At 36.9% G+C, this 26,964-nt stretch overlaps 1 protein-coding gene across 1 annotated transcript in view; it reads right to left on the bottom strand.

Annotated features, from left to right (window-relative positions):
- LOC309552586 (chloride anion exchanger-like) overlaps nucleotides 1–26,964 on the bottom strand; it is a gene marked incomplete at both ends in the record, with an annotated part of 80,313 nt that overhangs the window by 20,140 nt on the left and 33,209 nt on the right. The window contains 9 exons of the mRNA XM_082253533.1: nucleotides 626–695; nucleotides 2,069–2,175; nucleotides 4,786–4,881; nucleotides 8,105–8,182; nucleotides 9,790–9,903; nucleotides 14,739–14,886; nucleotides 17,359–17,441; nucleotides 18,253–18,405; nucleotides 21,336–21,500. Of these exons, the coding sequence (XP_082109659.1) occupies nucleotides 626–695; nucleotides 2,069–2,175; nucleotides 4,786–4,881; nucleotides 8,105–8,182; nucleotides 9,790–9,903; nucleotides 14,739–14,886; nucleotides 17,359–17,441; nucleotides 18,253–18,405; nucleotides 21,336–21,500 (1,014 nt within the window). The remainder of the gene's footprint in view (nucleotides 1–625; nucleotides 696–2,068; nucleotides 2,176–4,785; nucleotides 4,882–8,104; nucleotides 8,183–9,789; nucleotides 9,904–14,738; nucleotides 14,887–17,358; nucleotides 17,442–18,252; nucleotides 18,406–21,335; nucleotides 21,501–26,964) is intronic.

Genomic DNA, 26,964 nt, shown 5'->3' on the forward strand with positions numbered 1-26,964 from the left:
ATTTTTAATAGTCCTTTGATGTACTATATCTCTTTAGTTCCACTAGGGGGTTTCTCTTTTTGTCCCTTCTAATTGATTTGGGATGTTGGCCTGACCAAATATAGCGATCATAACCTCTTCCCCTCTTTTAGGATTGTGTATATGGGATTGTATGTGGGTTTTTTTTCCCTTTCATTGGTTGAACTAGAGAGGCTGAGTCAGCTTCCAGTCCAGGCATCTGGGTGGATCCGGACTGTAAAGTTGGGATTGATCCAGAGCATGGAGTAGCTGAGTGACTTCAGCCTGCTGTTGGCTGAAAAAGGGTCACAGGAGTGCAGAACAAACTGCACTCCTGTGACCCACAGGAGAAATAGAGCCAAAAAAGTATTGGCCCTACTTCTCCTTTAAACTGAAAATGCAGTTGGAATTTAATCAAAACGTGTAAATACAGAATGCAAATTAGAAAAAATCTATAACATACAGACAGCAATTATGTCTCAATATCTTGGCATTAGCAAATTAGACTCATATTGGCTATGGATTCTGCACATTGCACATTACCATTGTACTTTGAACTGCTTTAGTTCATAAGTCAAAATTTCTAGGTATAAACACACATTTAGTTGCCAAATTTGCCAAGACTTACTTCATAAAAGTCTTTCCTATTTTTGTAGATGTCAGTTTTTTCAATATTGGCTAATACTGTAAATGTGGGGCTGCAAAATAAAAAAAGGTTTTAGTATGTATTGGTCACAACATCATCAATGTCTTATGACAAACATGAACAAAGAAGTCAGAAAGATCAAAACCAATATATGTTGATCGCTTTAAAGTGAACCTAAATCCTCCTATCATTTTTAGCCAAACAAGCTTCTGTTTTATCTTCAACTGCCTTGGTGGTCATGTGATCAGTCATGACACCAGCCATTTGATGGTTTCACAGTTTGGTTGAGAGCACAAGTAAATGGGATGGTTACATTCCCGGGATATGCCGTAATGTAACAGTTTTTTTTCAAACTTACCGTAAATGTATGGGTTTAATTCTGCTTTAAATATCTCAGATTTTGATTGCTGCTGTGAAGTGTGGACACAGCTGTGTCTGTGGAATACAGCTACATCCAGGGTATGTTCTCCTAAGGGCTCAGTGTGTATAGACACAGAAAAAATAGAAAAAGGCAGACTTTTTCCGTGTGTTTTTTTTTTAGACCTATATGGGCTAAGGCTGCCAATACATGGGACAATTTTCGAACAAATTTTCTTTAGAAAATCTTATCTAAGAATTTATGTTTGAATTTTGCACCATTAGGCTGGCTATACATTATTTTCTTACAAATTTCTTTACAATTTTCTTGAAATTTTCCTTCATTTATGTAGTACAAAGGCCTGCCTAATTGGATACAAGTGAAAGTGTTGTTTAGCTTTGACCTCATATTATGTGATTTGTGGTAAATCTAACAGAAAATTGTGCAAGAGAATTAAACATGTATTGCCAGTGGGTTGCAGCAACGACTGATTTTCATGCAGCAATCGAATTTGAATGATTGGGCATGCTGGAAATTTTTTGAAAAATTAACAATGGGAGAATCGTGTGAGAAATATAATAAAAAATAAATGCTCATGAGCACAAGAAAAGAACATTTCCGAAAAGAAAAGAAAATTCCTGGCCACGAAAATTATTTTCTGTAGCAACATGGGAAGTTGAAGGCTTGGTTGGTCAAATTTTCTAAATCAATCGTGGCACCACTGTATCACAAAATGCACTAAATTTCTGATTTTCGAAAGAATATTCGTTTGGAATTCGACCCATGTATGGCCTGCATTAGAGGTAACTGGATATAAACATACACATGTCCTGCCTATAGACTTACATAGAGCTTTTGTTCAGATCTGCCAGAAAAACTGACAGGCGGATCTGAAATGAATGACCGTATGAAAGAACCCTAAGATAACTGCCTACATGAATATACATCAGCAACATCAGGCAATATTTTATACATTAATGATGCAAACTCTGATTGCCCTTTGTAAGACAGATAAAGATATTTCTATTTATCTAGCATTAAAAAAAAAAACAGACAAATTCACTTACAATTGCACACGGAACACCACGGTCAGAAGTTCAATTCCCACACCAACAGCGAGCCCAAGGTCCAGACCAAGAATTATAGATGCTAGGAATGTCAATATCCACACAAGCTGTCAAGGAAACACACACTTTAATTTGTAGTGATCATAATAAAAAACAATTCCAAAGGGACTTACATATGAAATGTGTATAATGTTTGAATAAGAATGAAATGGACAATTAACCCTTGTTTGTCTGAGTTAGACATAGGGATTTTTGGCAGTATTATGTTCTATGTGATTTGGTGATATATGTGATTTTTAATTATAGTGCCTTGAAAAAGTATTCATACCACTTTGAAATTTTCCACATTTTGTCATGTTACAACCAAAAACGTAAATGTATTTTATTGGGATTTTATGTGATAAACCAACACAAAGTGGCACATAATTGATGATAAATGGTTTTCAACACTTTTTACAAATAAATATCTGAAAAGTGTAGTGTGCATTTATTTTAGCCCTCCTGAGTCAATACTTTTTAGAACCACCTTTCACTGCAATTACAGCTGCAAGTCTTTTTGGGTATGTCTTTACCAGCTTTGCACATGTAGAGTGTCATTTTTGCCCATTCTTATTTGTAAATTGCTCAAGCTCTGTCAGATTGGATGGAGAGCGTCTGTGAACACCAATTTTTAAGTCTTGCCACAGATTCTCAATTGGATTTAAGTCTGGACTTTGAATGGGCCATTCTAACACTTGAATATGCTTTGATCTAAACCATTCCATTGTAGCTCTGGCTGTATGTTTAGAGTTGTTGTCCTGCTGGAAGATGAACCTCCACCTCAATCTCAAGTCTTTTGCAGACTCTAACAGGTTTTCTTCCACGAGTGACCTGTATTTGGCTTCATCAACTCTGACCAGTTTCCCTGTCCCTGCTAAAGAAAAGCATCCCCACAACATGATGCTGCCGCCTCCATGTTTCACGGTGGGGATGGTGTGTTCAGGGTGATCTGCAATGTTAGTTTTCTGCCACACATAGCGTTTTGCTTTTAGGCCAAAAAGTTGGATTTTGATCTCATCTGACCAGAGTGCCTTCTTCCACATATTTGCTGTGTCCCCCACATGGCTTCTCGCAAATTGCAAATGGGACTTCTTATGGCTTTCTTTCAATACTGGCTTTCTTCTTGCCACTCTTTCATAAAGGCCGGATTTGTGGAGTGCACAACTAATAGTTGTCCTGTGGACAGATTATCCCACCTGAGCTGTGGATCTCTTCAGCTCCTCCAGAGTTACCAGCCTCTTGGCTGTTTCTCTAAATAATGCTCTCCTGTCAGTTTAGGTGGACGGCCATGTCTTGGTAGGTTTGCAGTTGTGCCATACTCTACCATTTTCAAAAAATGGGTTGAACAGTGCTCCGTGAGGTGTTCAAAGCTTAGGATATTTTTTCATAACTTAACCCTGCTTTAAACTTCTCCACAATCTTATCCCTGACCTGTCTGATGTGTTCCTTTGCCTTCATGATGCTCTTAGTTCTCTCATGTTCTCTAGCAAAACTATTAGGGCTTCACAGAACAGCTGTATTTATAATGAGATAAAATTTCTCTATTTACTAATTAGGTGACATCAAAAGGCAATTGGTTCCACTAGATTTTAGGGGTATCAGAGTAAAGGGGGCTGAATATAAATGCATGCCACACTTTTCAGATATTTATTTGTAAAAAAAATTGAAAACCATTTATCATTTTCCTTCTACTTCACAATTATGTTTTCACTTTGCGTTGGTCTATCACATAAAATTCAAATCAAATCAATTTATGTTTTTGGTTGCAACATGACAAAATGTGGAAACTTTCAAGGCACTGTATCTGTGTGAACCTACAATGCAGAATATGCTTATTTAAATGTTAACCACAATTTTCTTGTGCTGCTTCCCTCTCATCAATCTGAGTTATGCTGTACATGATATTCAAGATGCTACTAGGTCATATTTAGAAACTTACAATTGTACCTAATGATTTTAATGAGAAAAAAATACATAAATGTGTTTTCTTTTGTCTGTCTGGAGTTCAGCTTTAAGAAATATGGATGTTATCATTGCCAAGCTTTTCAAAGGTTTCTTTTCTGTGGTTGTAAACTTCATCCTCTAGCATCACAGCTTTGCAAGTCATAGCTCACAGGCTGCATGGCCCACGTTTCTGTGTGGTTCCTATACGATTTTCAGCCTATTTAATTGCAAAGGCTGAAATCACACTGGATCGCACCAAAATGAATGCATGTATGTATTTGTGAGTTGTGTTTTGGGTCCCATTAGGAATACATTGACCTCACGGCAGATAGCACACCCAGTGCGTTTTGAACGCGGAGAGGGAAACACACACAGAAAACAGGTTTCCCGCACCACATTCTGGTGTTAACAAGCCTTTAATAAGATTTTTGAGTGATTAGTATAAAGACAAAATGAGTGCAGGATAAAATTCCAAAACCAACTAGCAGCTGTACAACCTAATGTGAAGAAATAAAGAGCAGTGAAATTGCAGGCTAACACGCAGTACGTATGTTTCTATATGTAAATATACAGTATCTCTGGTAAGCTATACAGTATATCGATATGGACTTAATCTTATTATTTCTGTAGGAGCCTTTATTCACAGCTCTAAATAAAATAAATATAACAGGCTAGTAAACATACAAATCCAATGCAAATAACAAAAAATAATAATAATATAAAGATCTACTTACACAGTCATATTTGTCTCTTCTAAATAATACAGGAATTTCATTAAATTTCATCAGCATCCCCTTTAAATTTACCAGGATAACGCCAGCCAAAACTGACTATAAAACAAAAAGTACAACAAAGTTTTTAATTGTAAGGATATTGACTGAGGCACTTTAACAAGAAGATTGAAGGTGAACTTTAGAAAAAAAAAATGTTTTGAACAACGTGTCCCATGTGTGACTGCTGCTACGTTCTCTAAAACTGCTAATTTCATTAGTTCCATTCACTACAGTATGTGCAGAACCTTACAGTTTTGGCTGGAATGTAGTTCTCCACCTGGCATTCTGTTATTAGAGGAGGAATATCACAATCTTACCTGCTCCAATCAAAGAATGACCTCAATTCAGTGAAGAATGAATGGAGGAGGTGGAGAGCAAGAGACACCCTATGAGGACTTTATTCCAACTGGAACTGTATGTTATAGTGCCAGATGATCAGCTCTTGCCTTAGTGTAAGAATGTCATGAAATTAGCAGTTGGGGAATGCAATGGCCACATACAGCAGGGAAAATAATTATTTGACCCCCTTCATTTGTATGTTTTCCCACTTACAAAGAAATGATAAATGAAAATAATTTTTATCATAGGTGTATTTTAAATAATAGAGACAGAATATCATCCAAATATCCAGAAAAAAAAACCACATAAAACAAATTATATAAATTAAGTTGCAGTTCAGTGAGTAAAATAAGTATTTGATCCTCAAGCAAAACATGACTTAATACTTGGTGGAGAAACCCTTGTTGGCAAGCACATAGGTAAGATGTTTCTTGTAGTTGGTTACCAGGTTTGCACACATCTCAGGAGGGATTTTGGTCCACTCTTCCTTAGATCTTCCTCCTTCACTCCTCCTTCCAGATCTTCTCTAAATCCTTAAGGTTTCTTGGCTGTCTCTTGGCAACTCATAGTTTCAGCTCCCTCTATACATTTTCTATAGGGTTAAGGTCTGGAGACTGGCTAGGCCACTCCATGACCTTAATGTGCTTCTTCTTGAGCCACTCCTTTGTAGCCTTGGTGGTATTTTTTTGGGTCGTTGTCATGCTAGAAGACCCATCCATGACCCATCTTCAGTGTTCTGGCTGAAGGAAGAAGGTTCTCATCCAAGATTTTACAATAATTGGCCCTGTCCATTGGCCCAAAGTCGGTCTGTATCAAATAATTATTTTCCCCACTGTATGGGGCACACATCATTCGTGGTAACTTATTCTTACATTGCAAATGTCCAAAAAATATTTTTTACGTCCAGACCAGACTTAAACCATTCACGCTATTCCAAAAATGACAGGTTCCTGTGACAATTGCATAAGCCCACACTCTGTAGTCCACTTTATACAGAGGCTAGTTAGCACATTAATATGTTTATAGGGTATGTGAAAAAAGACTTAGAATCCACAGGAAGCACATACATGAAAGGAACGTGTAAGGCTGGCTATACATTGATCGATATTCGGCTGGACCAGCACAGACCATCTGAATTTTGATCAGTGTGTGGGCTCCCCCAGGCGACAGAAGTACATTTTGTCGACTTCTGCGTGAAGGGCAATGTTGAGAATTTTTCTATCAATCAGCGCCTGCAGCCAATCAGTAGGTGCCGCAGTCAGAATGCAATGTGTGGATTGAGAAATCTGCTGGCACCCTGGATGAATGAAAAAAACTATTAGTGTTTAGTCAGCTTTATACTCCTTAAGACATCATACCGACGAATCGTACGTTGGGGCGGAGCTACAGAAAGTGATGTAATTCGCTGGAGACACCTGGAGTTGGTGTGATACCTGCAAGGATCGGGGATACGAACCAAACTCACACTAGCTATAGTGAAGCTGGCTTGTAACATTTTAAGGCTATTAAACCTGGGTGCATGGCAGAATGCACAGATAAATGTGAGCGTATTAGCTAGTGGTTTGATCATTGTTGTAATGAATTAGTCGTTTATTAAAATGTTTTTACACTCTTGGATCCTTTCTCCCCTCAAATTTTATGGTAACCCTAGTGACGCAGAGAAAAAAAGTGGCAGAGCCCTGGATGTTCAAACAACAGGGGGATAAAAGCGTATACAGATCTACACTATTGCGGGGGGTCATGGTTGTCTGGTGAGTTCTCCAGAGTGGTGATGGTACACAGTGCGGGAGTGAAACGCTGAAGAATCACTATAGTGCAAGAATTGTTATGGTGCAAGATTTATTTTTGCTTTGCACAACATGCACAAAGCATTTTAAATATTGGAGAAATATATTACATGAAATAGGAGATTTGAATGTTGCACTTTAATGGACACTCATATTGTTGCACTTTAATGGACGTTTACATTGACAATAATGCATTTCATTTACTTATTAATTCATTTATTTTAGGAGCACATTAGAGTATTAGAATATAAAGGGCTATTAAAGGTTCAGCTTTAAAAAAAAATATCGTACTTACCTGCTCTGTGTAGTGGTTTTGCACAGAGCAGCCCTGATCCTCTTATTCTTGGGTCCCTGGCCAGCACTCCTGGCTCCACACCCTTGACCAGTGCCCCCAATAGCAAGCCTCTTGCTATGGGGGTACTGGAGCATGCTCACTCCTGAGCCCTGCTCTATGCATCCATAAGACAAAGCCCCATCCCCACGCTCTCCTCATTGGGTCAGTGGATGTGATTGATAGCGGTTGGAGCCTGCGGCTCCGGATGATGTCTCAGCCAATGATAGAGGGAATCCCATGACCGACGTGTCTCTCGTGCACATCGCTGGATCAAGAGGGGGCTCAGGTGAGTAATGGGGGGGCTGCGGCGGGAGAAGCACACTAAAGTTTTTTAACTTCATGCATGAAGGTAAAAAAACGTCAGCCTTTACAACCACTTCAAGCACATAGTGTGTTACATACAGCAGCTGTGATTTTTAGAATCCCTAAGCATGGGTGTTGTTGGTTTCATACTGTTATAATAGTACACAAGCGCATTATTCCATAAATACAGCTGTCTGAATATATACTAGCTTTGCCACAGACCAAATTTCAAAGCAAATAAAGGCCAATATTGTTTTATCTCTATAGCCAGAGATAATATTTTATGAGTCTATTACAATCATCCCCAATGAAGGGCTATTTCATCATCTAGCAACAGTTGTTTGTTAATCTTCCCATTTGTCGAAAAGTAAAACATGAATAGTGTTTACTTTGTTATAAAAAAATTTTCAATTTAGATTTTTTTTTTTTCAGATTTTATTATTTAGAATTACTATGTTATTCTTTTATTGCTAGATTTGAGGCATAATTAAAACAAATAAGTATACCAATAAATTACCTTTGGCAGAGGTTCTAGAAGGTATCCAACGGCCAATGTCACTATCAATACAAGTATACCAGAAATGATGCCAGCGACCTGGGAAATGTTAATAGGAAAGAATAACAAAAGTATTTTGCAAGACTCACTCAAGTTTTTCAGTATTAGTTTTCCATTAGCTATAGTGTATAAAATTACATTAATACATTGTTTTGAAGCGATTATCAATGACCTAAAAGCCTTCTAGCAACAGATTTGCCTATTTTTTGTGTGTTGTCCTTTTGGGAAGACTTCCCTTCACTTCCAGTCCTGGAAATAAAACAAAGATACTGACTGACTGCAAGACCTTTCACGATGTTGTGTGAATGCGATGCAACACTCCTTGCTGGTGGACATGCAAACATACATTTTGGTGTGCTACTAAAATGCTACATGCATTTTTTTGGTATGATTTGTTGCATTAGCACATAACTCGTGTTAATGAGCATGCACTAACCCACTGCAATAGTAAAATAGGTCCTAAAGGAGCTGAGAATCCCTAGTTAATTAATTTGCTTCAATTTAATTAATTGATTGCATTGATGTGCAATCATATGAAAAGCAAATTCCAGTTTACCTATTTCATCTGAACATGATCAGATATTCAAAGTGAATAGAGATTTACTTTTCACATGATCGAATAGCTGAAGTGAATATCTGTAAAGTGAAACTATTACTAAACTACTACTACTACTACTACTAAAGAAGGTGAGAATGTTTAAACCATACATTTTCTAAATGTGCATTTCAATTATTAAAATATATGAAAAGCAAATTCCTGCATACGTATTTCATATGTACACTATTGGATAACAGAAGTGAATATTTACATAATTTATTGTGTGAAGATTTGTAACTCCTTTTAAACCAGCCTCAATATATTGAGTGAGAAATGTCAATTCCTTTCGTAAATCAGCCTCTTAAAGTCAGAGGAAATCTCTACAAAGTGAGAGGAATAGACCGTTGTCACTGAAAAGATGTCTCTATTTACCTTCTTGTGTTTTTTGGAGTAAAATGTTAGTTAGACATATACTTTAAGCATTCATTCACATTTTTAGCCTTGATAGACAGTATTGAAGATTCAATTATTCCATGTTATTCAAAAACATTCATACTGGTTAACAGATAATACTTATACCCTAGAAGAAAAATAATAATATAGATGGCTGGTGGGTCTGTTTAGCTCAAGGCTTTCAAAAACTAAATATCAATTACCAAGAAAAAGAGAAAAGAAGAAAAAAAAATGCTTTGTGCAACATTGGATATATGACGCTTGTGGGGATGCACTGCAGGGTCCCGCTAATTAATTCATATTTTTAATTTACATTTATATTTTACAATATTCATTTTTCATTATATATTATTATTTATATTAATTGTAGAATACGTGCCAGGACTGCCTATGATTATGTATTTTTACATATATACATTTTTCATAATTTAAATAAATGATTTGTATGCTTATATGTGTGCTGGTAGTTAGCTGCACATTTTTTTTAAATTTTAGAATCAAATAAGCTAATATATACATACACACACACACACATTATATATATATATATATATATATATATATATATATATATATATATATATATATCTGGCTTTCTTACAACCATAAGTCTAGTATGTGAAAAGATAAGATAATACACATGGCCTTTTAGTACCTGGGTTTTGCCTCCAGTGCTTTCTTGTACAGATGACCTTGATAAAGATGTACTTGCAGCAAATCCTTTGAATGACCCACATAAAATATTACTCAGCCCAAACGCAATTAGTTCCTGTAGTGGAAATGTTGATAGTTTTATTTTGTTATAATAATGTCTTATTCATATTTTATGCTCACTCATGCAGTTTCCATGCACTCACTTCAAAAATACACATTTCATATGTAACCTGTTCAATAGCTTTTAGAATCCACAGTTTCCCAGAGGACTCCACATTTTGCACCCAAAGTGAACCTGTTCCCAGGTCATGCACACCAAAATATTTATATATAATAAACAACCAATAAAAGCACATTAAAATGAGTCCATCTCTGTATCTATAAGCATTGTGAGAAAATTCATTTTCAAACTTCACGACACTGGCAGTGGGTTTTTCTATGACAGCAGGTCTTACCAGGCTGCCAGTCTTCTATTGTAAACAACCAGCAGGTGTTTCTAAGCTGTTAGAAATCAACCGACACCCAACACAATCTATTTTGGAGAGTACTTAACATTAAAAGCAGCTAGAAATGTCAGAGATAGTTATTTTACTGCTTGCAAGTTGCAATGAATTTATAAATTGTTTGATGTCCATACTCAGGGAACAGGTGCACTTTAAAGTAGAATGGTGGCCAGGCTATGGACTTTTTTACATATTTACATGTTCCGACCTCCCAATTTGGAACCTGAGAAAGAGGGACACTCCACAGTGGAGAAGACAAGCAGTGCACATAGCACACCACAACAACAACATGCGTAACTAATTTGAATTTATGTAGTGACTGTGGCTTAAATTGAACAGGTTAAATAGAGTTTGCAATCTGTATACACTATACACAATCTGCAAACCTTGTACCCACAAAATACTCCCTAAATAATTAGCTGTGAGTGAAAGTTAGGGTCCTTTCACACGGCCGCTCCGTGTGAAAGGTCCGCTGCGGGACTTTTTTTTTTTTTTCCACGGAGCGGATGACATTTCTGTCATCCGCTCCGTGTGCCCGCATATCATCCCATCCGTTTGCGGATGATATGCGGACATAATGTAAGTATATGGCACTGCGGATGTCAGCGGGTGACACCGCTGACATCCGATTTTCCTTCCTTTCCGTTTTTTACATGGAAGAAAAAATGGGGTTCTGTTCCATTCGTAAAAACGGAACAGAACTGAAAGGAGGAAAATCGGGTGTCAGCAGATGGTATTCCGCTGACACCCGCAGTGCCATTCACTTACATTATGTCCGCAAATCATCCGCAAACGGATGGGATGATTTGCGGACACACGGAGCGGCCGTGTGAAAGGACCCTTACCCTATAAAAAAACCTAAAGAATCAATAAAAAAATTAAATAAATAAAAACAAATAAAAACAAAGAACCAAGACTTTGTCTAAGCTAGCCTTAAAGTGGAACTTCACTCTCTCAGTCAACATTGATTATTTTAAATCCTTATGCTGTTAGTATTAGTAAATAGATAGGAAAGTATATCAGATTTACTTGATTTAACCTATTTTTTTTATTTCTTCAGTTACTTTCTGGTTTCCAGGCCAAGTCAAATTATGTCATACATCCCAGGAGTCTTCAGGAGGGGAGGAGGGTGGGAGGGGTTTTTGAGCTGAGCACACCCACTTGCCTGCATATTTTAGCTAAGGGCAGATGGATTCCAGAAAGTAAATCATCATCTGCCCTTACTCAAGATGGCCACAGCCAGAAGTGCTAGGGAGATGGTTTTCAAAGTCATTTCACAGCAAAATAAAGCATGGAGACATGGGTGGATGGGTGAGTTTGCTTTGAATATTAAAAATGAATTAAATAGCATTTTTGGTTTGTGGTGCTCAGATGCAGTGTAGTTCCACTTAAAGAAGAACATAAAATAGTTACAAACTACAAAGCAACTAGCAACTGCTGGGACAGTAAACACATTAGTCAGGAGTCAGGACTATATAACATTCTACATAGAATATGGTGTGGACATTGTGCAGTCAGTGGGGCATGGTGGGGGTGCAGATATTAACATTGGTGTTTATTGGGGGGGGGGGGGGAACACTGATACTCAGGATGGGAGGTGGGGTAATAATGGTGCTTAGTGGCAGGGTGGGACTATTTCCTCTTTAACACCCCTTCACTACTTTTTTACAATTGTAAACTTTGAGGATGAATTGCTTCATAGTGGCTGTAAATTCAGAGGTCAGCGAAGAATTGTTTTAAATTTTATACCTTGTTAAGAATATACAAATATTTAAATATCTATGGCCTGACCAAAGTTGACATACTTTTCATATAATAAACCATGGTGCTAGAAATAAAAAAAGAAATTAAAATATTTTGCTATCTTCAATTAAATAGATTTTTAAAAAACACGTCCTCAGTATTTTTCGGTGGTTACATCATGATCAGTAGTTTTCAAAAAGAGAACCAGACTGTAGCCATTTTTAGTGTAAAGTTCTGAGCGAGCTTTTTAGGTCAGTTTAAACATGAAATTAATGCTTGACCAGTGAGTTCATCAAATTGAAAATTAGTTTAAATTCTTATTACTTTTTAAATAATATAGATATTAATCGAGACTAAAGTAAGTTTACTTTTCTGTTACTACTATTGTAGTTTAGGATCTAAACAATACATATTACAATTCCACTTCATGTACTAAAGTCTGCTGCAGTGGGCACTCCCAGGACTTCACAAGAAAAAAAAATAATAAATAAAAAAATGAATTATATTGCATATGGTTTGGTGGGATACAGTAATAAATGTGGGCTGCTTCCCACTGAAGCTTCAGTTTCTGTCACTGGCTTATCTCCACTCATTGCTGACATACAAAAAGGAAGATCTAATACACAATTATGGTGATGCTCATTGTGTGATCTATTTCCAGCTTTTATAGTTTTTTTCCAAACCCTGGACTATATCTGCATTCACTATATCTGGTCTCCCACGGTACACAGAACATAGAAATGCAATAATTTTACTAAATATAAATTGCTAAATACCTTTTCTCATCAGCAGTTAGAGCAGTCTTGTGATTTCTATCAGTTCCTAGTGAAGCTTGTAGGAGGAGTTTTCACACTGCACTGAGCTGTCTTATGAGGCTGCAGGGCTCCCGACCCTCTGTCTGGACAGTGCTGATTGGCCCTGTGCTGATCACATGCACTCTTCCAAGAAAAAAAAAACCTCTCTAGCAATACACACCAAACTGACCATGTGCAGCCTAACTCTAAAGGTTCTGTCTTATCCAGACATGTTTTGAAGTCAGTGGAAGAAGAGGAGGATCTGCACAGCCTTTTTACACAATGCAGAGGATTAACTCCTTAGGTTCTACAGTGAGTATAAAAAACATGCTTTACTGCATATTTACACTGATTTTGCTGTTGTGGGTTTAGTAACACTTAAAGTCATTTGAGTGCCCACTGCAACAGACTTCAAAAAAACCCTCTCTAGCAATACACACCAAACTGACCATGTGCAGCCTAACTCCAAAGGTTCTGTCTTATCCGGACATGTTTTGAAGTCAGTGGAAGAAGAGGAGGATCTGTGCATACAATATCAAGCAGCCTTTTAACACAATGAGGAGGATAAACTCCTTAGGTTGTACAGTGAGTATAACAAACATGCTTTACTGCATATTTACACTGATTTTGCTGTTGTGGGTTTAGTAACACTTTAAGTCCTTTGAGTGCCCACTGCAACAGACTTTAGTGTTATTTTACCTTTGTGAGTGCAACCAGGCTTATTTTCACCTTGGTGTGCAAGTACCACACTCCAACACTATTTATATTTATTGTGAAGAACAAGCTGGCAGGGTTGTGAATGGTCTAGATGTGTCACCTAAGTTTCTCACATACATGGTGAGGGGCTCCAAGATTTGTAAATAAACATTCTGTTTTCTCAGATCTTAATACATTCTGGTCTGAGTCCTGGAGCCTGGAGGCTTTATAAAGTTTTGTGTAGGACAAAGCTGGCAGTCTGCCAGTCATAGGGTGAGCTCAAAGGCATTCTCTGCTATGGGAGAGCCTGCTGCTGGGTAAACGGCTGACTACTGACAGGATGCTAAAACAGTACATGTGAAAGCATGGTCTCTTGCCTGGTTTAAAATGTTATTTGGTGTTCACAAAATGCAGAGATGTATAAAAAGTGTGTGGTATATTATCCAAGGCCATAGGGTGGGTGACCTTGCAAAAACATACCTCATATACAAAAACAGTGTGATGAATGAACACATGAAAAATCAGCCCTCAAAGAGAATGAATATATTTAGCACACAAATAGATTTACCCACAAATGTTAATCACCAGTCCAATATTAGAACAAACACCCGGAAATAGTTCAACCAGGTGCAAAAGACACAGAAGATATGTATGTGAGTTACAGGAGATACAACCTTCAAAAGAGCGTTCCATGGTAAAGCAAGAGGAGTGTTGCCTTGATATCACAACAGTGTGCCAGCTAATGGCATCCAGCCTCTATATAGTACAATGAACGACTCTCTGCAATCCAGCATTCATTAAACATATTACTCTCATTCTCGATTCAATAAAGCCTGGATTGCCAAGCTTGTTTTTTTTTAATTTTTACAACTGTCTAATGAAAAAATCCCCTCCTCTTCCTTGCTGGGCTCCAGTACAGAGAAGCACCAGTTAGTGCTGTGATAACTCCCCCTCTCATCCACTGCAAAGAAACTTGTCCCCATGTTGACAGGGGTAAGGGCCTCATGCTCACAACCTTTCCCCAAGAATCTGTAACTCCCCCATCCATGAATGAGTTTGGAATACATAGTATACTTTTCTCTCATTCACAAAAAAACAAAACATAAATAGTAAAAATATATAATATAATCTGTACAGTATATTCATAAGTATTCATGAGTGTGATAGGCCTATTTTAATATGACAAATAAATGTTGGGCTCCAACATTTCTTACCTGATTTCCATTAATGTTATAGTTATGCTTGATTGAATAAACCTTAGCAACAGAAAAGGCCACAGCAAATCCAACGATAGCAATAGAGAAAGAATTGGCAATGCAAGCTTGAAAAACCGCTAGACTTGGTGCTGCAGGCGGCTGATAGCTGTGAAGAGAAGTGACCATTGTTAGGCCTCATAGACACTGGATGTTTTTAAAGCTGCTCCTAGGGACGTCTGGCTTTTTTACTGCCTCTAAACTCCCCTGCACGTTAGCCTATGTGTCCAAGTACACATCAGCTTTTAGCAGCGTGTAGTGGCAGGAGAGTTTAGAGGAAATAAAATCCCACTAGCAGTGTGTCCAGGAGCAGCAGAGTTTGGGTAGAAAAATGCTTAACTCTTGTAAACACGTGTAAACGCATCTAAACACACATTAACGCTAGGCGCATTTGGTGCTTAAGTGTTAATTAATTTCTATGGCAAGAATTCATTATTTATTCTTGCCAATGAAATGAATTTACTTCCAAACGCTTGGCGCCTGTAAAAGTATTTCAGGTGAGTTTCTTCCACAGTAAATTACAGCTTGAACAATATTGGAAACTTTGGGCAACTGCTTTAGTTGGCCATTGGGCTACCTATAAGGCCTGTCAGATAGGCAGTCCAAGGCCAGTTTAAGGAGTTTGTCCAGCAGATTGACAATGCTGCTGATACTTGCAAAGTGGTGGCTTAGTGCCACCATCCTTCAAGAGGAAGTGCTGTTACCAGCAGAAACTCAAGTCAAGAAACTTTCCAACAGTTTGGCATGAAACAATTTGCTTATAAAAACTGTGAGATATGATGCCAGTCATACTGAAAATTAAATTTAGGGTGTACATGTACTTACATTTTCCCTCTAATAGATTAGCCTAGTATAGTCATATAAGGCATAACAGTCTGTTTTTGAATATAAATTTTTCTTAAACATGAAGATGAAGTAACAAAAAAATCTAAACAGCTTCTAGCACCACATAACAGGTACTCCCACTTCCCTGCCCAAGGACACTTTTCCTTTTTAGCACTCCCTGTACCCATAAACTGTGAACTTTTAGAATGCAAATACTCACACACCTTCAATGATTGAGAGCCCTATACTGCCCCATGCTGCCTCTTAGCTATCGCTATTGCCAAGAAAAGCTGCCCATCACAATGATTGGCTAACACTGGGGCTTAGAACGTTGGAGATACTGGGGTGAGGCTTACAAATAAAAAGTTGGAAGTGCTGAAAGGGAAAAGCCTTCAAGGAGTTCTAAAGTTGTCTGTTATTTGGTGTCAGTAGTGGTTCAGGTAGTTTCATTTTAACCACTTGCCCCCCGCGCTATAGCCAAAAGATGGCTACAGCATAGGCTTAAAATGCCGGAAAGGCGTACATGGACCTCCTGTCGGGGACACGCTTTCTGCGTGCCCTCCTAGGCATGCATCCGGAAGAATTTGTGATTGGCGTGTCCCTTGGACACAGTCAATCACAGATCGTGGTAAATGGCCAATCACATTGGCCTTTTACCACGTGATCGCCATGTTCAATGACAAGTTATCTCAAATGTAAACATTAGAGATCATCCCTCATTGACAGCTGTCCTTCCCTCACACAGAGACCGCATATGGGGAAGGAGAGGGATCTGTGATCTGAGTGAGTTGGATACAGTTTTTTTTTACAGTTTATTACAGTGCTAAAACAGTGTGAAAACAGTGCCTATCAGTGTCACAGTGCCCATCAGTGTCGCGGTGTCTGGGCAGGAAGGGGGTATAAGTGCCCAGTAGGCAAGTTGTTAAATTCAGTTATCCTTCAAACTTATATTATTATTTTTAAAAATGAGTCTTTAAAGCCCTGGTGTCCAACCTAAAGCTCGAGAGCTGCATGGGGCCCTTTGGTATATGATGTGCGACCCTTGGTCATCAGCAGTTTGTAGTAAGAACATTGATTAGGGTAATAGCATAGATCTCTACTAGCTTCATGTAACATGTTTCCAGTTTCGTACTGTCTTATTCCCAGCCAAAAACTGTAGCATGTCCACACTCTCTGACCCTCATTTCCTCTATTAGGTCTGCAGTTTTTGACAGTCCTCTCATGCATTACATATATTGAACATTATGTGCAGGCCTTTCGTGATGTCGGGGCCGCATTTGAGGAGCCCTTAGCTCATAAGTTGACAACCACTGCTTATAGTGGTTAAGCTTATAGAATACCTTTGTGATATATATATAAATATTTATATATATATATATATATATATATATACGCAGAATCATACAAAGCCCACACTGCGACCATATGTAACACAAGACATTTTAATGTTATGACATTAAAGTTAGAACAAATTAACACATTTTTCCAGGATTGCTGGAATCAATCTGAGAAGGCCAGACTAAATGTCCTTTTCACAGTCACAAACTTCTGCTCTTCCTCTGAGTTTCATATGGGCTATGTGTGGGTGGATATCCATGGACGTGCTCATTACATACCACTGCTGAAGGAGTGTGCTGGGGGCAACCATGTTTATCTCTTTGATAGACTTCTGGGGAATTACAATAGGGACACCTTTTTAAATGTAAACATTTTATATTTTAAATATTAAAAAAAAAAAAGAAAAAAAGACTCTTACCCTTTTTGTATGGTTCCTACAATAGTAACGTTGTACTTGACTTTAAAATTAAATGCATAGGACACACCAGCAGCAATAATTGTCTGAAAGCATAAGAAACATTAGAATAAAATTAATTAAAAATTAAAAATGTTTTAAAAAGTGAATATTAGAATTATATTTAGAAAACTAAATAAACTGAAGTTTATATTTTCATGCATATAATTTTTGCTGTACATGACTGTCTAGCCAAAGGGATCCGCTAATTGTGTAATAATTATGTAATTTTTTTTCTTTTTCAGTAAAGGTTTTAACTCCAAAGGAGTTACTACAAGGAAACTTTTCCTGGCTGTGTAATATACACCATATTATAGCAAATTTAAACTCAAATGTTACATATTGCAGCCTACCAGTTCGTAGATGTGGTTGCTGCATAAGTCTTCTTTTTTTTAGCCTTGTTTCCCTTTATTTTATCTAGGTGATCCTGCCAAAAACTTACTTCCTGTCCAAGGGGGACAACACTCACTTACTGTACTGTATCTATGGAGAAACTATTTTGTCACTCTAGACTGCTCTCTCCTTATTTCGACCGCAGAACCCGCCTCCCCCTCATCTCTATCATATAGGATGACGTTTTTTGTAGTTCACATACTTGAACTGGGCAGGGCTGATAAGACCACTTGAGATAATATTGTAGAGTGCACAAGATGGCATTGGATTTCTTTCACGATCAATAGATATTTATTTTTTGCACTGTTGATTAGCTATGAATGGTATACTTAACAGATCAAAAAGGGAGAAGAAAAAAAGTAAGTTCATTGTAAGAGTTTACCAGACTTTAACTTTCTAGTATCTGCATTGCTTCTTTATGAGATATTTATTTCAATATATATGATACCGATAAATTGGACTTACCATAATGATCTCTATAGGGATTGGCACAGGTAATTTTGACTTGTAACGGGCATTAAGTTCTTTCACAATGTAAACACACACCATTATAATGATTGCTATGACAAGATCAGCAATATTGGTTTTTGTGATTTGAGAAAAGATACTCTTCAATGCCTACAAAGTCCAACAGATAAAATAGTTAATGATCTAAACAAAAACAAAAGACTAGATGCAAGAAAGTCAAATAATACATTATTACTGTAAAGAGCCTCTGAAAATATGCACAATATATGGGACTGTGAATTACTACTCAAAGAGAATCAGAATAATCTGATTTTACCAGCTAATCTACAATACTCACTATTCATTGATTTTTATATCATTAAACCCCTTTCCCCCCTCTTTAAAATAAATATAATGAACATCATATTGTACTACCTCCCTTCCAGCAGGTAACATCCCCTTATATAAGTAACCAGGAAGTGCTCTAAATTCTATAGGCGCTAGTTCAACACAATCATAATAAAGCGGGCACATTGGCAGTAAGGATAAGTTTTCATTTTCCCAAAATATACGAGAAAAATCAAGATATGTTTGCAAAATAATGCCATTTTGGTGAAATATATTCAACCCAATGAACCAATGAGGTGTTTTTTTGTTGGTTGATAAAAGTGCAATTGGCTTTATATAGCTCCTGTTTGTTAGGAAATTGCTTTCAACAATCCTGGATCGGATTGTTTGCATGTCATTGGTTAATGGAAGTCAGCAGACCTTCACCTCCTTTGTAAAGTCAAGAGCTTAAGGTCTATTTAAAATGTTTTTACACAGATTTACCAAAAATTCACATATTTCTCCAGTTAAATCCAGTTTGTGTAATCCATGTGAAAATCTTGAGTGAACCTTGTATGAATCTTGTGTGAAACAATTTATAAATAGACCCCCCCCCCCCAAAAAAAAAAAAACGTTAGGCTCCCCTAAATGCAATCTTTAAAATAAGGAAAATTTGTAACTGCAACTGATTTATATTTGCCCAAATCTCATCCCTAGCCAGGAGGATGCCTAATATGTAAGCTGTTGGTGGATACTGTGAATGCTGAAAGCTATGTCTTTATAACAGACTATAGACGGCTATATATACTTCTCTTAAGGGAGTTCACTTTCATAAAAAAATAAATATATGTTGTAAATGCACATTTCCTGCAGGTAAAAAAATCTATTAAAAAAAAAAAAAAAAATCTTAGGAGCCTGCAGACCATTGCACCTGTGATCAGCAGATCGTGAGTGCAATGCTAGGCTTCTGCAGACTCCCAGTACAGTTATCTGCCCATACCATCCCCGTAATTCGACAGGATGGTTGTACAGAAGTTGATTGCAGATACACTTCTGTACATCCACAGTGCCCATACATGGATTGAAATTTGACTACTTCAGCAGGGACCGGCTGAATTTTGAACCATGTAGGGTCAGATTTTCGGTGTACAGGCAGTCCCCGGGTTACAAGCATCTGACCTAAAAATGACTCCTTCTTATAAACAGAGGGAATTAACAGGAAGTGAGGAGAAATCTACCCCTAGGAAGGGAAATTCACTCCTGTAAGAGTTCTCATGGGAAAAAGGTGTCTCCACTGAAGCTTTATCACCAATCCTTGTTTCCACATCAAACCAACATTTTTAAAATACAATTGTCATAGGCAAAGAAAGTGAGGTGAAATCTTCTGAACAAGGCTAGAGACAGCAAAACAAATGGTACAGGGGTGGTAACCCTTCTCTATGCTATCCAAAAAACTTAGAAATTATTCCTTTGGCTGAAGCTAAACTTAAAAAATGTACCTGTTCTGAACTACAAGCAAATTCGACTTAAGAAAAAACCTTTAGTCCCTATCTTTCTTGTAACCCGGGGACCGCCTGTATGTGTTTTTTGTTTGGGAAAAAAGCCGATTCCTTCCAAAATCAAACAAAATTTTGAAGTACTTTCAAATTACATTCGTCAAGTCATCAAATGTACTGAGAATTTTTTTAATGCAAATATTTATAAATCTACTAGTTTATGGTCAGCTTAAGGCAGATTTTATACATTAACCAGACCATGGAGACTTAAATATAGACATTTATTGCACTTACATAGAACTATTGATCCTGTGTGAACAGGTGATTATTGTTGTTTCATGGACCTCTGACACTATTAGCAGTGTAGTACACAAGATACGGAATGCAAGGCTATGTGGCCACATAAGTATCTACTTTTAAACACTGAATAGCAGTCCGTCAACTAAGAGAATAGCATCTGTACATGCAGCCGTTCACTAATTAACACACCCATTGGCGTGGGTTAAGTGGGGTACACACTAGTAGAAAATCTGCCGAAAATTCCTGTCCGAGGTAAAATCGTACGATTTTCGGGTAGTGTGTACACAACTTTCAGCAGCCGATGCCGACATTTTCAACGAAAAAAACCGAAGGGACGAACACCAAAGTTTTTATCGTCCGTCCCCAGACGACCAATTTTTCGTTTAATGTGTATGCAGTACGTCTGCGAAAAATCGGATAGGAAAGACCGCGCATGATCTGAAGTTTCTGACTACCCGGAAGTCTAGGAACAAATGTCCCAAAAAAAAAAAAAAAAATCGGACGAGAAATTTTGTGAACATTATGCACTGTCAACTAAAAACGGTAATGAACGCTGAGCAAGAGAGAGAAAAATCGGAGGATATTTCGTCCAATTTCCGTCAAGTGTGTACGAACCTTTAGTGTGGCAGAGTAATAGGAAACTGATTGTGGAATCAGCCATTTTGATGAATTATCTGCACTGTCCAGGTATGTAGCCCTGTTGAAAGCTGCTGTGTCCACAAACTTTTCTACTACAGAGATGCTACAGAGAAGGTGTCAAAATTACTGATTTTCCTTTAGTGATTACTTAGCAGAGGCAGCACAGATCAAAGCCTATTTTATTTATTTCATTACCCTCTTGGGGATAGGGGCGAAGGTTAGAGCCTCAGGTTTTTATTACCCTATGTGTCCATTTAGAATAACATGTATAGTAGAGGACTTTCATAAAAACACTGTAAACATCTATCATTATAAACGTACAATAGCAACCATACTTACATAGAAATTGGACAGTGGTCCACTAAATGAAGGAATTTTAACTCCAAAAACATATTTTAATTGTGACACCACAACTTCAACTGCTGCAGCAGTTGTGAAACCGTTAATTAAGGGCTCTGACAAATATATGACTATAAAGCCAATTCGTAGAAGTCCTAAAGCCAACTGCAAAAAAATATAATAAACAATAATAGCATCATAAGTTCATTCAACTAAAACAGAAATGTAAAACATAGAAATATTTTTATTTCTGTTACTAACAACTTATAAGAATTAGATGTTTGGTCCAATAGATTTTTGTAAGGTTCAAGCCTAAATCATGCATTTCACTTCAATATTACTTTGTGTTCTCACTTTGTTCATGCATATGTTAACTCTTTATTGTCCAGGCACTATTTTTTTAATAGGGAGCTTGACATGGAGTGACACTAAACTCTGGTTTAAAAGAAAAAAATTGATTCAATATATATTCTTTTTTTTTTTTTTTTTTTTTTACAAACTATTTATTGAGAAAATACATTTTGTCTTACATGAAACAAGTGAAGTAACAATCGTAAGGAACAAAGGTATATATGATATTGTTGAATATTTTAGAAGAGAATATATAATAGTACGAATATAATGTAATATCATCACATATAGTGTAAAGCTACTCCAAAATAACTATTGTTGACCTATATCTTAATTACTTACATAAAACAAAAAAAAAAAGTAGAATACTAGGGTACTTCAATAAGAAGTATATATATACACGTAATCTATGCGATCGCTGAATTTTTATAAATAAACCATGGTGTCCATTTGAAATCAAAAAGTTTCTTGGAGTTGTTTACTGAGTGGTGAATGCTTTCCATTGTTTTCATCTCTTCTATTCTTGGTAATACTTGTGAGAATGGTACAAATGTCTCCTTCCAATGGAGATCTATTGTCCAGTGTGTGGCAACACAAATGGTATGAATCAGCTGTGTAAGGGATGGGTGAATATCTGGGATTTTTTGGACAAATTAGGTGAGTTAATGTAATATTTTACCAGGTAGTTGATTTAAAAGGGTAATAACACGTTGGAGCTAGATGATCACAATACCAGAAGGTGTGTAAAATGATGCCAGGGAGAGAGCCCCCTCTAAAACAGTTAGGGGAAACATCTGGAAAGATTGTGATTAGGTGGGAGGAAGTATAATACATCCTTGTGAAAAGTTTCACAGCTGTTTCCCTAACTGCTAGAGATTTGGTGCATTTATGTATGTTTACCCACATAGCAGACCAATCAGATATTGAGATTTGAGTATTTAGTTCTAATTCCCACCTTTGCATATATGGCAGTTTGTCCATATTGTTAGAGGTATTCAGATCATTATAAAGTATTAATATAAGACCTTTACCTCTTGGGTTTTTAAAGCATATCTGTTCAAATATAGTTAAAGGGGATCCAGAGAGTTTGAGGTAATATATCTAAAAAAATGATTTTATAAGATCAAAATTTTGTTGTTCAGCCAGGGTGATTTTTTTTTAGATATTTGTAGAGAAATGAAGGAGGTAAACTTCCCACCTATATAAAAATCAGATAGTTTGGTAACGCTATTGTCAATCCACCATTGAAATTTGTTTGGGAAGAGATAAGCTGATTTAAATCGCGGATCTCCCAAAAGCTTAGCTCCTGGGGAGGGATTAGAGATAAGTAGACAATCTTTCCTACATTTATTCCAAAGTTTTATGTAGTGAGGGACGATAGCGCTACGGGAAGATTTAAAGCATAGTTATACCGCATTGGACCAAAGTAGGCCTTCAATATGTGTTCTTAACTATTCCTAACTTAACTGTATTCTTAACTTCTATTGTTCTCAGTCCTCAATCTCTTCCAAATCTAGAAATATCTTCTTTTTTTTTTGTTGTTGCTATGATCTTAGCTCCCAGGCGGCTATCTATGTTCATTCTCTATGGTCCTACTGTATGTAGGAACATAGCCACCACCCTCTTTTTCCCACTCCTGAGATGCACTATGAACCATGGGATTTGTAGAGTGCATAGAGCAGTTCCCATGACTAATCTGCACCACATGTTCCAAACAAAGGAAAGTGGGGAGGAGGGAGAGGTTCAGGAGCTTGTGGAGGATGTTACAAGGAGGAGACAGTAAGAAATTATTTAATGAAAAATAGATTACATGACCTTTAAATAGTGGATATGTATTGATTATTCTTGGAGATTAAGGATGTTGTTTAAGTTTAAAAATCCCTTGAATTTTGGCACTGTTACCCTCACCCTCACCAGCGTTCAGGAAGTACGGGCGAACGGAGCCGTCCGGCCGGCGGCTGTTTCTTCTCTCCCTTGCCTAGTGTTCATCCAATATTGTAAGTGTGATTCTTCTTTTTAAATACATTTTGTGGGATTTTATGCTATGGCCCTCCTTCTTTCATTTTATGGTTGAAAACTTGTCTACATCGTTCTCAAATCCTGAGCCCCCATTGGCTGGTATATGAGATCTGGTCTTCAGTCCTCTGCATACATCTACCATCATTATCCGCCTATTTTATACCATCATCTGGTAAGGATATTTAGTGTTGGTGTTGAGGATACGGCTCTAGCATGTTTAGGATCCTTTGTGGATTTTCTCTATGAGCGTTTATACTATTCTTTTCTGGTAAACTGCATTCATATCGGTGGAGGTGTCTGGATCTATCATTTAGCCTGTCACTTTTTACATTTGGTAAGGAGTACCTTATTGGTCTGTCTTGGTGGTGGACGTCTCACTTACCCCATACCATAACACTTGGATTTCATGTTAATTCACTTTTTTTATTTTTTTATGAGCACTTTATTATCACTGAAGTTTTGGTGCTACATTTATATATAGAGTGCAATATCTTTTTCCCATCTGTTATTTTGGTTTTACGCTATGGCGTTATAAACTTTTTTCCACATACAACATTACCATTGAGGGGATTGTTTGAGATTGTGAGATCTATCGTGTATAGCCTCTGCCGAATTTCTGGAGTTGATGCTATCATTTGGCACGGTTTTTACTGATTTCCGGTAAGCCTTTCATCTACACGTATATCACCAGTCACGTTCATTATATTTATTTCTTCATGGACTTTATGGACAATTTATTTATTAATTTTCACTGCATGAAATACATTTTTCATCTAAATGTTTGATCATTTTTAGCGTGACTTGTATTTATTATTGTTCTTTGGGGTGTTGGTCACACTTGAAGTCGCTGCTTCACACATATACTTTGGTTGGATTAGCGCAGTTGTTTTTTCTATTTTAAACCTTTATAGTGTCCAGGTATCGCCTCATGCTATCAGTAGTGACACCGACCCTAGCCAAATGCAAAACCAGTGAAAAACAGTGAGAAAAGATAAGAAGGGAAAAGAAATGTCTGTGGCCTCCACCTGTAAAACCATTAGTGTTTTGGAGCTTGTCTAATTGTTTCCCATATAGTCTACCTGTTGTTAATTTCATTAACACAAAAGCAGCTGAAACTGATTACCAGCCCCCTCTGCTTCTTAACTGACTGGATCAATATCCCAGGAGTTTAATTGACTTGATGTTATGCTCTGATTAAAAAGTGTTCCTTTAATGTTTTTGAGCAGTGTATATATTAATGTGATTTTAAAAAGTAGTTCAGCAACGTTGAAGTTATATTATCTTTTATACGTCTTCCATGCATGTCCACAATTAAGTTACAAGGCCATTCTGGCCACAGGAGTGTACAGCCAATTTCTCTGTAAATATTTTTTTTCTAGCAATCATTTGTTTTTAACAACGGAAAGTCATTTTGTAATGAAAAAGCTACTCTCAGCTATTACATTCTCCACAATGAAGTTTGCCTCTTTTGCCGGGACTACCTCTACCTAAGTGTGTGGAGGTTCAAGGTTAATGGTGATAGCAGATATGGTTAGTGAATAAAATATTGATCAAAAGAGGGAATATTGTAAAGGAAATTTGTAAATTCGGTATATTATTGTATTATGTATTGCACACTATACCCACTGTGCGCACAGCACTAATAATGTTTTCATTAAATGTTTGCAATCTTTGGAGTCCTGATTAGAATTAGCCTGCCTATGTTACGCCTCTTGTTACCATAAAAGTACAACTTTATAATATTAATGTGATACCTACATAATCATGTGTATAAAAGTTGCATCAAATAAAATAAAACAGTTAATCTTAATTTGGAACCGCTAATCATTATGAGGATAGAAGTTGCCTATCTATAAAATTTCCAGAACACGCAAAATAATTTGTAGTTTGTAGGCTTCTATATATATATGTTGCTTAAACAGTATTTTTACTTTCACAGTCAAATAAAAAATAAAAAAATTAACTATATGTTTGTTGTATATGTGGGTATGTGTTCCCATTCACAAAGCATACCTAAAAATAAAATTTTTAAAAAAATATTTCTTACCTTTTAGATGTTTCCTAGGAGAAAGTGTCAAGGCAGACTGCAAGTATTACCCAGTAATTTCAGAGTGACTTTGTCTTAAAGTAAAGTCTTAGGGCAAGCTGCGCTTCCTCTCATTAACATGTAATGCAGGAGGCTAGCTTCTAAATCTTTAACCCTTTGTTATAAAAGACAGCGTTCAAATATAGTTTTCTTGTTTACAACTGATAAAGAGATCTGCCAGCACAATACAAACCAGGTTAAATATGACAAACCTAGTTCCACAGTCCCTTTTAAAAACAAAGAGAACTATGTAGGATTTTTCTGTAGAATCTAAAAAGGTAAGCTGCAATTTTGAAATATTTTTTTTTTTTTTTTTTTTTTTAGGTTATGCTATGTTAATGGGAACAGGTAACAAGGAAAATATAGGTGTTTTTGTGTTTGGCTGCAAAAGTGGACATGCACTTTAAGAAAATAACTGCAGCAGCAGCACACAAAACCAGTGTTTAATCTTGGAGAGTAGGAGAAAATGGACACAGTTAGAAGCTTTGCAAAAAGAGAGGCAATTTCAGCTGGTGAGTGTCTGTCTATCAGAGTGTCGGCGGGACACAGGATTGTGAGATTACATGAAGATATTGAGGTGTACATAAAGAAACACTTTTGATATCAGTTGTTCATTCACTTAAGATTGGAACTTATTCACTGGTGAAATAAATGAGTGACTTTCCCATTTGATTGCAGAAACTTTAGTTAATTAACATTGCACAGTTTGGACACAGACACACACACACACACACACACACAAACATATATATATATATATATATATATATATATATATAGTATCTCACAAAAGTGAATACAGCCCTCACATTTTTGTAAATATTTTATTATATCTTTTCATGTGACAACACTGAAGAAATTACACTTTTCTACATTGTAAAGTAGTGAGTGTACAGCTTGTATAACAGTGTGAATTTGCTGTCCCCTTAAAATAACTCAACATACAGCCATTAATGTCTAAACCGCTGGCAACAAAAGTGAGTACACCCCTAAGTGGAAATGTCTAAATTGGGCCAAAAGTGTCAATATTTTGTGTGGCCACCATTATTTTCCAGCACTCCCTTAACCCTCTTGGGCATGGAGTTCACCAGAGCTTCACAGGTTGCCAGTGAAGTCTTCTTCTACTGCTCCATGACGACATCACAGAGCTGATGGATGTTAGAGACATTGCGC

Source organism: Pelophylax lessonae (genome assembly GCF_965119305.1).
Source record: "Pelophylax lessonae genome assembly, chromosome: 4".
In the NCBI taxonomy this organism is placed as follows: Eukaryota; Metazoa; Chordata; class Amphibia; order Anura; family Ranidae; genus Pelophylax; species Pelophylax lessonae.